Genomic DNA, 13,256 nt, shown 5'->3' on the forward strand with positions numbered 1-13,256 from the left:
CAATTCCTGAGCGAGTTCGTCAACACCGTAAAAACACAGTCCTTTGGAGATGTTTCAAATAGACCTTGATTTTAATGTAATAACATTCTGCATTTCATCCTTTTGTATTCAATTTCAAATAAGTTACGTAAAATAAATGCATGTACCATTTACACACATTGCTTCTATTCGCTTGAATTTTAATCCATCGAGGCTGCATGAAATGCGCCTTGATCAAAAATCAATACAGCCACATCCATCGTGATGAACCTGGACACATGGCTTGCTTGAGTAAAAAGGTGCGACATCCAGACGACCAGACTTCAACCCCTTCCGGCAGCGGTTACCAACGACCGGTCCTTGCTTACCGGCACTCCCCACAAGGCCATGGTGAACTGTAACAGACTACGACGATTTCACAAAACACCGTATTTTTACTGCGTGGTGATCCGCTATTATATCTTTTTGACAATCGTCCGCAGATCCGGAGAGGTTGAGAACCGCTACCTTAGAGGAAGCCAAATCGAACCAAAATTTTTTTTTCTCCAGTGGATAGTCACAAGAGTCAAGATTAATGCAAGTCCTGGAGGGAAACAAACGTAGCTTTGAAAGCAGATGCTGCATCAATGTAGCATTCGTTCATTACTAACCGATCATGAATGCCTCACTCCAAGCATCCAGAATACACATCCCTATCGCAGCTGGCTACTTCCAGAAGCAACATAATTTATGAGCCAATCACCTGCTGATGTGCCTAATTTTCATTAGATCTTTCAAGCTAAGCAGGCTTCAGCCAAGATAATAAGTGCACGGGATCGGCCACCACCATGAGTGCGCGCTGAAGGCTGTCTTAGGTGGCTTCGGAGCTGTGTTCAAGGTGGTGGTCAGCAGAGGGCAGTTCATACAAATCCATTGTTTTACCGTACTTCTATCTTTAAGATCCAATAAACCCAATGAGCCACGTGGCATTACGAGTCCCTCATCCAGCAGCGTACTGACAAAACGGCTGTAAGCGTGCACACTTTCAGTTGTGTGAAATAAAAAGCAGACTTAGTATGCATATTCCAATACATATTCGTTAACAATGCTTTTTTTCCCCATTGTCAAACAAACCGACACGAAGAGTAAAAAGAGTTTCTTACAACAGAGTCGCCCTTCTGGCCGATTTGCAATGTACATTATTTGTAGCGGAGTTCAGCCCACAGCTCCTTGTGAGAGCCATTGATTTATCAGTACCACCCTGGGTGGCCAACGATATCAATAATTTTCTTAAAGAATTGTATCTCGAGATCGCAAAACATCCATGATAGCACAGTGACTGGTAGCTCATTTTTGGAAGGGCATTAAAAGAAGGGCATTGTACATTTTTTATGTAATAATCAAGTACGCATGTAAAGCAAGACAGCATATCCACGAAAGCATTCTGCCCCACTGTCAATTCTGGAAGCTATTTGCCACTTCCAGGTGTTGCCCACAAAACCCCCCTGGCTCAAGACCAAACAGGACGGAAGGTCTTCCCTTCTTCACGCTTGTGCCGAGACTGTCAGAGACGCGCGGGAGTAATGTCAGCGCGCGGTTGACTCTTCATAGGACGAGCACGGCGAAAGAGACTCAGACGTCGTAGAAAAGCCTGGCCAGCTGGTAGCGGATGAAGAATGCAACTGCACTGCCCAATACCTGCAATGCACATACAAGACAAGGACCCCCCCCCCCCCAACGTATAGCCTTTAACAGGTGCAAGTACATTTCACGAACACCTATGCAGGCCGGCACAGCACATGAGGGGCTGGACGGCCAGCACCACGCCCGGGCCGCCTTGGTCTCCCCAGTGGCGATGTTTACACATCGCATCAGGTACTCATTTGAGGCTGGGTAGACCTAGGAGAGGCCCAGGACCGGTTTAAATATTCGTCATTGGTGTTGGCCGTGAGCGGGAATCAAACTCTGGGTGCCCGGTTCGTGGCGCAGCACGCTCACCAATACACCACCGCTCTTCATTTGTCCACATACACACGCACGCACACACACACATGCATAAATACAAAGCTTGGTTATTGCAACACAAGACCCCTGCGGGAAGTGTGGTTAGCGAGCACCTATTAAAGCCAGCAGGATGCATGAGCAGATCGCGTGGCCAGCGACATGCCCTGGCTGCCTTTGTCTTCCCAGGGCTGATGTGCACACACTGCGACGGGGGCCCACATAAAAGGTGAGTTGACACTGCGGAAGTCCAGGGCATGGACAGATACCACTCGCCACTGATGTTAAATATGGCCGGGTTATCAAACAAAGGGCTCTGGCTTATTAGTGAAGTTCTAAAAGCACTAGATCACCACTCCCCATTGTTTAGTGTGGACCATTAGTTTCAAGGTGGATTAAATACCAGAGGTTTTCCAGTAAGGATCGACTTGCGATTGCCCAAAGGTGTTGCCATTTTTTTCAAAGCGCCAAAGCCGTAGCTTACAGGGGCTTCAGCTGTGCTCAATAACGATTTGCGTGACTTCAGGTGGTAATAACACAGACCATAAAAATTATTCCACTTCGCTTTTGAAAACGATGGCCACGTGCGCGTTCGTCACGGTGAAAGTGTACGGCATGGGCCAGAGGAAGCGCGAGAGGGCCTCACCTGCAGCAGCAGCATGGTGATGGTGAGCCTCTGTTCGTGCACCGGGCCCAGCGCTTTGAGCACGAGGTTGATGAGCGTCAGATTGTTGCACTCCGTGTACTTGCCGTCCTCGCCAACGTCGTGCCGCACCTCCACGAGCCGCAGCTTCTCCCCGACCTGTACGGCGGGGCGGAGTGGGGGGGGGGGATCCAGGGCTTAAACTCCCCTTTTAGAAATCTATCACGCGTTCACATATTATTATGATTAAGATTGGTTTAACACGAAGGCTTTCACGACCAATATTATTCATAATAAAGTTTTTTTTTGGGTTGGATCGCATAAATATAAATGTGTCGTTAACCCACCACCACCCGACACAGCCAATGGGTAAGGTTTGTCGTGTAAAAAAAACGTGCCGATTAGTTAGTACTTCAGCACACCGGTGTGTTGGAGTGTAAACCCACAACATTTACAATTTGAGTACGACGTTTCGCTGGCGATTACAACCAGCTTCACCAGGCGATTTACCAGGATTGTGAATACGTTTTCCCGTTTCTATTAAGATTGCTTTGGTAAACAAGCGAAGTAATCATAATAATGGTAAAAAAACGTATCACGAGCACAGAAAAAGGCGAGCCGGTACATGGCGTGCCAAAATTCTTCTCGGAACGGCATTGCCGACTGTTTCGGCTGAAATTAAGCACTGCGGGTGTGCAATGTGATGCTGCTGCGAGGGCAGAGGTCGCAACCGGGTACCCGATACCCGTACCCTACCCGATACCCGGCTACCCGTACCCTACCCGATACCCGGCTACCCGTACCCGGCTGGGTATGGGTACGGGTACTGGTACCCGTTTGCGACCCTGGTGCGGCCGGGTACGGGTACGGGTAAGAAATCAAAACTCGTTTGCGACCTCTGTGCGAGGGAAAGAGGAATCACGACCGTTTACACGCTAGGGGGCAGCACTTTCCCACTGCTGCAGAGTAAAAGATTGTCACATGACTACCAGATAACACTTAATTCTAATACAGGGACTCCTTACTTACGAACGAGAGGTCTGTTCGTAAGTCGATATGTTTGCAAGTACAACTTTACGCCTGTCGATTCCAAACATGTTGTACGGCATGTACACTAAACACGGGGAATGGCTTTAAAAGTTCTGTAATCTCCTATAGATGTAGATGCCACTGGTTCTTGATGTTCTGCAAATGTAGATACCACCACCCCCATCTATTGTGCGGAGGTTGAACTTATGGCTATCAGGCCTAACAGGCAACTGGACATATGGACAGGTTTGTTCAAATCTCTGAAAGTCCTTAAGTAGAATGTTCGTAAGTAGAGGAGTCTCTGTAGCTGGAATTTAGGCCATTTAAGCACAGAACCAAATTTCATAAGATTTTTATTTGCACAAATTGGTGACTGGGCTGAGACCATAAACTCTATAAATCTGAGAATCAGGTTTAATCAACAAGCAGATGCCCGGATATGAACCCAGGTTCTCAGTCGTGCCATCTCAGCGCTCTGACCACTGCGCCACTTGGCCAACTACCTCGACCTTAAACGGTGTGCGAATATAGAAAACAATAATTGCCCCAGTTATATTCTAGTTGGGCTATTGTCATCAGTCATAATATGAAGACATTTAAATCCGGATCTCTTGCAGAGATAGCAGTGCCAGGAAACAGCCCTGGAATGATGATGTCCCAGAATTACTATTGAAGTCATGTCAATAGGGCATCTTTATACTTGCAGAAAATGCCTTTCAAATGCCCTGAAAAGAGTAAATGTCACAAGGCAATAACTGTATATTTAAATTTTCAGATCTTGATTAGGCGAAATTAAGTAAGAAAAAAATATGACTGTGCGTATGCACATTTATTAGTAACCAAGCTCAGACCATCAACTTGCTCCACTTGAGAACCGGGGTTAAAATCACGGATGGCTGCTTGAATTCACAGCCGGAAACTCGGCAGTGCCGGCTGAGTGTTACGAAATGATATTAGCCATGAGCTGCCTGGCCACATCATAGTGAGGACATTTACATCAGTTCTCTGTTTGCTAACCGAGAAGTGTGTTTTAAACTTTAACGCTTACCTGCAGAATTGCCTTTCCAAGAGCTGAGAGTTCTGTTTGTTTGAATCTAGCAAAACTCATGTCAAGCTTGCCTGTTGCACGATTCAATCTGAAGTGAAGAAACAAAAAGTATCATCATCATCGTCATCGTCGCCATCACCATGACCACTCTGTGTTAACCAAACCATGCAAGTGTAAATTACGTCAGCCTCTTGCTAACATTCTAACCAGTGGTTAAACGAACACGTCCAGGTTGAAATACAATATCTTGAAGTATAAAAATGACAACTGATACCAGGGGTTCGTATTCTTAGGTTTTTTCCGGTAAAGTCACGTAGATAAAAATTTAAAATGAATAAAAGTAAAATAAAAATAAAATAAAAATCACGACGTTTCGGAGGCAACACAAGCTTCCGTCTTCAGGTGCAACCGTCACAGCACGATTGCTGTATTTCATTTTTATTTTACTTTTATTAATTGTAATTTTTTATCTACGTGACTTTACCGAAAAAAACTTAAGAATATGAATCCTTGCAGTCACGAAAGCTTCAAATCTAAAATTGATACCAGGGGGTTCTCAATCAGGCTTCCACTGACCCTAGAAGGTTGCAGGTTATTTAGGTTTTTTTATCGCAGTTGCTGAACACACGCTCAGAGGACCACAGCTAACATCAGTGTCAATTGATATAAGGACAAGTCCTCGACCTCTCCTAGGGTCGACAGCCTTAAATATGTACCTGGTGCAATGTGTAAAACAACAACACTGGGGAGACAAAGGCATCCAGGCATCATGCTGGCCACAACACCCGCTCAATTCAGTTTCATGTATTAGGTGTAGCCCTGTGAGCCATTCAGCTCTTGAATCGGGTGCAACCGCAACAAAAAACAAAAACATGAAACAAAAACATGAACAAGAAAACATCTTATAAAGTGACTATGTTCAAACAGAAAATCCAGGAAAAGACAGCAAAATATTCCACAAAAAGCACCGTACACCAACTAATGGCCTTAACAGGACTTGCCCCAATAGTCCGTTAAAAAAGGGGTCCACGCGGGGGAGGGGGGGGGGGTTCGTTGTCTATGAACACGTGTACGCACGCACCGGGGCAGGCGGTGGCGGGGACAGGGCACCAAGTGGAAGAGCTGGGGCACGGAGTAGATGAAGTTGGCCACCTGCGGCAGGAAAAAAAGCAGCATGGTCTTGCTGAAGTGGCCCAGGATTCCCACCACGGCGAACGTCATCCCGGCAAAGTAGCAGAACGTGTCGCCCACAAACACGCGCGAAGGGTACCTGACCGCACAGACGAGGCACACGGATGCACGTGCACACGGAGTGACGAGGCGACGAACGTTCCAGTCGCCAAAACGAGTGGGTGTGCGCACAGCAGGTGCGACTCACCAGTTGTGGTAGAGTAAGGCGAGAGTGGTGAAGAAGAATGGGAACATGAAGTAGAGAGAGAACATGTGGTCATCTCCGCAGTCTCCTGCAATGCAGACAGCATCCATGGCCAGTTATGTCCGTCGAGAAATTGAAATTGGTACTCGTTGAGGTGGCCCAGGTGACTCAAAGGCGAGAACACTGAACTAGGACCAATGAGATCCCGGAATGGAATTCGGGCAGTCACCTAGTGATTAAATAAGGTTCTCAAATGTTTATTAAGTTAACTGTCTCCATTTGATCACCGACCAGGTGGCTTAGTGCGAGAGCGAGCGGCTCGCAATCAGAAGGTTGCAAGTTTAAATGCTGGTTTGCGTCACTCAGCTCATCATCCCTCTAAGGTTCATAAAATAAGTAACATTTTGTAGGGAAGTCAACAGTGGTTGTCCCCTATGGATAGACTCACGCCCACCATAGAAGCGTGATTTATCCATCACTGGCTCAGGGCTGTAAACAAGAGACTAGCACAGCCTCAGTGTTTATTTGAGCAAGACATAACATTGACTTTTTGATTTAAAGAGCAAATGTGGCATCAGCTGTTGTTACTGGATGTGGAGCATTCGTAACTCCTCGACAAAGGTATCATGGGCAGTGGTCGGTTATGTGACGGGCTACTTTCTTTTTAAATCCTTTATATTAAGTTCGCTTGCTTGCTTGCTTGCGTGCTTGCGTGCTTGCGTGCTTGCGTGCTTGCTTGCTTGCTTACGACCGTGCAAATCTTTCGGTCGTTTTCTAACCCACTTCCCGTGATCCAATCGAGCTGACATTTTTCACACAGACTCGTTGTGCGTGACAATTAATTTTAGTGAAAAAAAAATTCCTAAATTTTACACTGTTTAGGGAAAAAATGTTTAATATTTAATTACCAATTGCTTAATGCTGGCAGACAATCATCTGACCCATAGGTGGCAGCCATCTCAAGCCAGAGGACGAGAGGACTCGAGCCACCACGCATATAAAGGATTTAGAGTGAAAAACTTTGTTTTTACGGGTAAATTTTTCCTTTCGTGAAGGAAACGGTCGCGCCTGCCGCGTACCGTTCGACCACAATTAAGCGCAGTCCCCGTTTGCTTTCAATGCAGACTTGCAGCCAGGCGATTCCCACATGGGATCTTACCACCGAGCTCAAGGAAGTTGAAGATGATGATGGAGGCAGAGATGAGCAGGGCCTGCCCAGCCTCGAGGCCATTAATCCCAGCCAGGATGTTGATGGCATTGGTGCAGAACACGGCCAGCATTCCCATGTAGACGTAGTACAGGACTCCTGCAGAGGAACGTAGCACACGGCAGTAGGATCTTAATCACCCGGAAGTTTCGAAGATGATCGATTTCGCAGAGGCTGTAAACCCACAGGCACTTTCAGCAACCTCCATTGAGCGCGGTTGACTTATGTACGGTGCAAAAAAGTGTAATATCCAGACAGGCAGTCATCGACTTACAAACACCCGCACTCAAGAACCAGCTTTCATGAAATATTTATTTTTCACATTGAACTTTCACTTGCAAACTGATACGCGGAACTATTTTGTTCAGCGGAGCTATGTAATGAGTAATAAAATTGATTATTTTCTATTTGTTTCATTTATTTTATGTTTTATTTATGATACAGTATTTTTAGTGTTACATGCAAATGTACAACATTTCGTATTATTTATGAGTTTAATAATGCTTCCCTTTTTAGTTGAACCATAACAGATTGCATAACACTGACCGTATGGGCATTTAAAGACAGTACCTTGCTGTGTTCCGACTTAAGAAACTACTTTACTTACGAACGGCTCCCAGCAACTAATTTACGTTCGTAAGCCAAGCACTGGCCCGTACGTACATCCGGGTCGTACCTACCGAGCTCAAGGTGCATGCCGAGCAGCGGGCGCAGCGGGTAGGGCACGACCACGAGCGTGCGCCCAAAGTGCAAGAAGTAGACGGCAAGCAGGGGCAGCGAAGCGGCCGAGGGCAGCAGCAGCTTGTGGCGCCAGCGCAGGTTGAGCACGTCGTCGGCGAAGCCCAGGAATATCATGCAGCAGATGGCGAGCAGGGCACCGAGCAGCCCCACGAACTGGGAGGCAGGGAGGGGGGCGATGGTGGCACGGGAAGTAACAATCAACCTTGGACCACAATCCTGCCAGAGATTCGATGAATTTTCACGATTCGGGGAGTTTTTGCGATTCGACTTGACAATCAATCGTTTTTTTTCTTGTTATCACCGTCTCTTTTGTATTGTGCGTATTATTTTTGTTTCATTTGAAAAGTTCTGTCCACTTCGTTAGGAGTATTTTGCTATTGTCTTGTGTATTTTGGTAACGTGCCCAGGAAGATCATGCAGCAGATGGCGAGCAGGGCACCGAGCAGCGCCACGAACTGGGAGGTAGGGGGGGAAGGTGGCACAGGCAGTAACAATCAACCTTGGATCACAATCCTGTCAGAGATTCGACGAATTGTCACGATTTGGGGAGGTTTTTACGATTCGACTCGAGAAATCAATCGTTTTTGTCTTGTTATCGCCTGTCCCTCTTTTGTAATGTGCGTATCATTTTTGTCTCATTTGCAGTTTTTTTCGCTTTGTTAGGAGTACTTTGCTATTGTCTTTTGTATTTTGGTAACACGCTACAAGCAAAAAGTAAAAAAAATTAGGCCAAGTCTAGAATCGTCATACGATTAAACCACATGAATATTTGCCATAATGGTTTACCTTTGAATAGTTGACTTGCTCATGATGATAAAAAACTATATTTTGGGCGATACTTTTAGGAATAATTTAGAGAACATAATGAATATACTGCACATGGTAATGAGTTCAAAACTAAAAACCCAAAGGATCCATTAACTTTCAGCATTATACAAGAAATTATCAATGCCCTCACAGCTAGCTTGTCAATTTCATTGTGGTAATGGAGGTACAGTGATTCCTCGTTTATCGCGGTTAATGGGGACCAGAACCCCTCGCGATAGGTGAAAATCCGCGAAGTAGGATTGGCCCCCTAGGAATTTCCGTATATGTGTGTGGGTACCAGAATGTTTAAAATATGTATATTTATACTTTATATATATATTTTACTTAAATCTATTTAATTATAAAACCTTAATATTATACATTCACTCTCTCTCTCTCTCTCATACGATACGTATTATGGTGTTTTACACTCACCAATGACAGTAGTATCTTGAGACTTGACTCCAGTAATGACGACGACGACGACGACGACTGACAATGACGATGACAATGACGACGATGACAATGACGACGATGACAGACCTGTGCAATTCGATGAATGTGATGATGAATGATGATGATGATGGTGTTACTGCACAGGTATAATGAGGCCTTTAAATCAGTTCGAAAAATCCGCGATGCACTGAGGCCGCGAAACTTGAACCGCGAAGTGGCGAGGGATTACTGTAATCTCACCTGGTCGTGAGGGAAGTTTGTGCATCCTTCGCCGATCCAACAACCCAAGAAAGGTACGGGGATGAAGCAGAAGAGAATGAGGAGGAAGACAGCGCCGCTCACCACGCCAAGAGACTCGGGACTGCCACGTACACAACAAATACAAAACCTCTTAAATTTCGATTTAAAGCTTTCGTGACTGCAGGGATTCATCTTCTTGGTTCTTTTGGTAAAGTCACGTAGAAGGGAAATAATAAAATAATAAAAAGAAAACATAATACAATTCTCACGACGTTTCGGCCACAATGCAAAAATTCTCACGAAACGTCGTGAGAATTTTATTATGTTTTATTTTTATTATTTTATTATTTCCCTTCTACGTGACTTTACCGAAAGAACCAAGAAGACATACCTCTTGTTTTGACTATCCAGACTCTTACAGGAAGTGCTGTTTGCAAGCACCTATAACAACCATAAAACATTTTTTTACCAAGTCGCACTGAGCTATTCAGCTCTTTTTCAGAAGTGACCTGGTCACAAATGATAGCTCAACGAAGTGGCTTATCATGTGGAAATTTATAGCAGCCAAATGCTCTAAATGCATGTTTCTAAATGTGGAGGGAAAAACTAGAGGACCTAGAAAAAAAATCTACGCAACCACGGGGAAAACATGCAAACTACAAATATATAGGCGTCAGGGTGCAACCCACAACCTCCTGCACGAGGCAGTGATGTGCATACACTGCACCAGCGACTCATGTGAAGCCGAGCCAACCTAGTGGAGCAGCAAAGATTCAGATAATCACCACCGATTCAAACTGCAGTCGAGAATCAAACATGGATCGCCGGGTTCGTACCATTGTGCGTTGATCACTACGCTGTCACTCTATAGAAGTCCGACACTTTGTGTGACTGCCAATACCCACATAAGTACCCACGGGACAATGTGATCTGTGAACTCAATTTAAGCTAAAGAAAATCTGGTGCTTGTTCCTTTTACGATACGCATATTTATTATTTGCAATAAATCAATTAAAACAATGTGATAAACGGCACAACAAAACCAATGTCGAAAGATTTTTTTTCATCAATATATGCAAGAATTCAGAAAACACTACAAATCTCCATGACGTTTCACTGGTGATTACAACCAGCTTCATCAGGCAATTTTCCAGAATTGTCAAGATGTCATGTTTCGGTCTTATATAGAGTAAAGGTGATGTCATCGCTGTGAGCCTATGATCAGTGGGGTGTTAATGTATATACTGTAGTCATATAAATTACAACGAATTACGTTAATGGTTGTAATCACCAGCGAAACGCCGTACTCGAATTGTAAACGTTGCGGGTTTACTCTCTAACACACCGGTGTTCTGAAGTAGGAACTTAATTGGGCACGTGTTGTTTAAGTGACAAACATTACTAATTGGCTGCGTCGGGTGTGGTGGTCGGTCACAGACACATTTATATTTAGGCGATCTAACGCAAAGAAATGCTTGTATCCCTTTATTATGGACATTGGTCGTGAAAACACTGGCTGGGCGTTAAACACGTTTAAAAGAGCGCACGTGCAAGTGTTGTCATCACATCTACGCCTCTATTTAAGGAACGAAACAGGACTTCTTCACAAATCTGGCTGTCGCCTGATGAAGCTGGTTGCAATTACTGGCGAAACGTCGTACTCAGATTGTAAGTGTTGTGGCTTGGCTCTCCAACACACCGGTGTAGCTGTACTAGTGACGAATTGGCCACGTTCTGTTTACGTGACAAACCTTACTAATTGACCGTGTCGGCTGTTGGCTGGTTTATCGACACATGTATATATTTACGCGATCAAATAATAAAAAACACCTGCATTATTATGGACGCTTACACTTTCTTGTCGTCCGTCTTGTTGAGGTCTCTGCCGCACAGGTTTGCCGCGAGGAAATGCGGGCAGAAAGCCGGGATGAGACGCAAGGTGGCCGCAAAGCCCGCGACGGACGCGCACACGTTAATGAGCAGCGGGTAGAGGCTTGTATGCGCCATGGTGACCCGGGAAGTTAGGGGGGGAGGGGGGTGGTGGTGGTGTCCGCTGCACCTGCGCCCAGACCGGAAGTGTTCTAGTCGAGGCCGCTGCGCACTCGAACCTCGGCAAAACGCGCTAGGCCGCGCGCAGGTCTGCGGGCGGCGGAGGCACCAAACGTTGAGCGGGGCTCGTCAATGATAACTCGAATTAAAGTCGCTTCAAATAACTCGCACACGAGACACTGAGACGCGCCGACGGGCACCGACGAGGACGAATCGAAGAGCGCCGTGCCCCGAGTCCGCGGTGTTTCGTGTCGGCGCTGGGACGCGGCGATTGGTCGCGCAGCTGGAGCCAATGGCAGCGCGACGAGTGGCGATATATCGCGATATTTGCGATATATCGCGAGATGTAGCACGATATATCGCGCGACATCACGCGATATATCGCGATATATCGCGCGACATCACGCGATATAAAGAAATTGTTTCGCGGAGCGCGCAGTGAAGAGCTGCGTGCAGTGGCTGTGGGTCTCTTGTCCCTAAGGTCACCGTCAAAATAGCACAGCTGTCAACAACCCGGTTTATACCCCGCATTCTTGTACGGGTGAAATTTATTCTAGATTTGAAGCTTTCGTGACTGCAAGGATTCATATTCTTAGGTTTTTTTTCGGTGAAGTCACGTAAAAAACCTAAGAATATGAAGGGTGAAATTTAGTTTTTCAGGTCCATAGGGCGTACAGCCGTGTTTTTTGTTGTTGTTGTTGTGTATTTGTTTGTGTTTTTCCCTTGTGATGGGTCTTTGCAGGATGAACGTTGAGATTTATAAAGGGCACGGGGTGACCCATAAGGTCTGAATTGGTCTCGAAAAAGGTAGGCACTGATAAGTGGTTTGACAGGTATGGAGTAGTGTAGTGTATCGTAGTGTAATGTATAGTCTAGTATATAGTAGTGTATAGTAACATACCTTTCAACCGATACGGGTTACCCCTTATTTTTGTACAGGTGAAATTGAGTTTTCAGGTCCATACAACGTACAGCCGTTTCAATACGAGCAAAAAAAAAGTGTCTATTTGTGTTTCTCTCTTGTGATGGGTCTTTGCAGGATGAACGTTGAGATTTAAAGAGGGCACGGGGTGACCGATAAGGTCTGAATTGGTCTGTAATAATGTAGACACTGATAAGGGGTTTACAGATATTAAATAATTGTGAGCAAATGGGAAAGCAGTGAGGATCACGTGAATGCAGTTCCTCTGGAACTTTCGATGGCTTTTGCATAACGCACCAAAGGTTGAGTGGCTTGTTTTCGGTACATTGCGCTTGGGGTGTTGCGCTGTTTGAAACTTGTGGTTTTCCAAGCCTGTACATATTTTTTCCCCCTCCTATTACGACGAGCTTTTTCGTCATTTGCAGGGCAAGACCCGAGAGCAGATGGTGTGGAGGTGACCGGTTCGGGCAGATCCTGGTGGGTCACGTATCTCCTCCGCCAGAGGGCAGTGAAGCATTGGCAATGAGAGGCGACGGTGGTGGTGGTTGTGGTGGTGGTGGCCAGGATGATGACATCTTGATCTTGACGATACAATGACGCAGTACTTGACAAACCCCTCCCGTGTTTGTCTCAGAAGAATACACATCCGGGAGAGGTTGAGCAATCGGTTTTGCAACGTTTGCACAGCCAAGCGAAGTGATCCGAAATCCGAGCGCACTAATCTTTTGTTTTTTCTTTAAAACTTTGGCACGCAATTGCAGTCAGGGTGTGAGCACGTGG

The 13,256-nt window shown here is 45.6% G+C and overlaps 1 protein-coding gene across 1 annotated transcript; it reads right to left on the bottom strand.

Annotated features, from left to right (window-relative positions):
• Positions 1-48: 48 nt before the first annotated feature.
• Positions 49-11,840, bottom strand: DPAGT1 (dolichyl-phosphate N-acetylglucosaminephosphotransferase 1). The gene is made up of 9 exons (XM_061550900.1): positions 11,358-11,840; positions 9,506-9,626; positions 7,942-8,155; positions 7,214-7,360; positions 6,058-6,142; positions 5,761-5,949; positions 4,680-4,767; positions 2,606-2,761; positions 49-1,656 (listed from the first exon to the last, which is right to left on the bottom strand). The coding sequence occupies exons 1-9, from the start codon at positions 11,510-11,512 to the stop codon at positions 1,591-1,593; spliced, it is 1,221 nt and encodes a 406-aa protein (XP_061406884.1). The 5' UTR covers positions 11,513-11,840; the 3' UTR covers positions 49-1,590.
• Between the last annotated feature and the right edge of the window lie 1,416 nt (positions 11,841-13,256).

Source organism: Lethenteron reissneri, chromosome 13 (assembly GCF_015708825.2).
Source record: "Lethenteron reissneri isolate LAM-NWPU_2019-01 chromosome 13, ASM1570882v1, whole genome shotgun sequence".
NCBI classification, from domain to species: Eukaryota; Metazoa; Chordata; class Hyperoartia; order Petromyzontiformes; family Petromyzontidae; genus Lethenteron; species Lethenteron reissneri.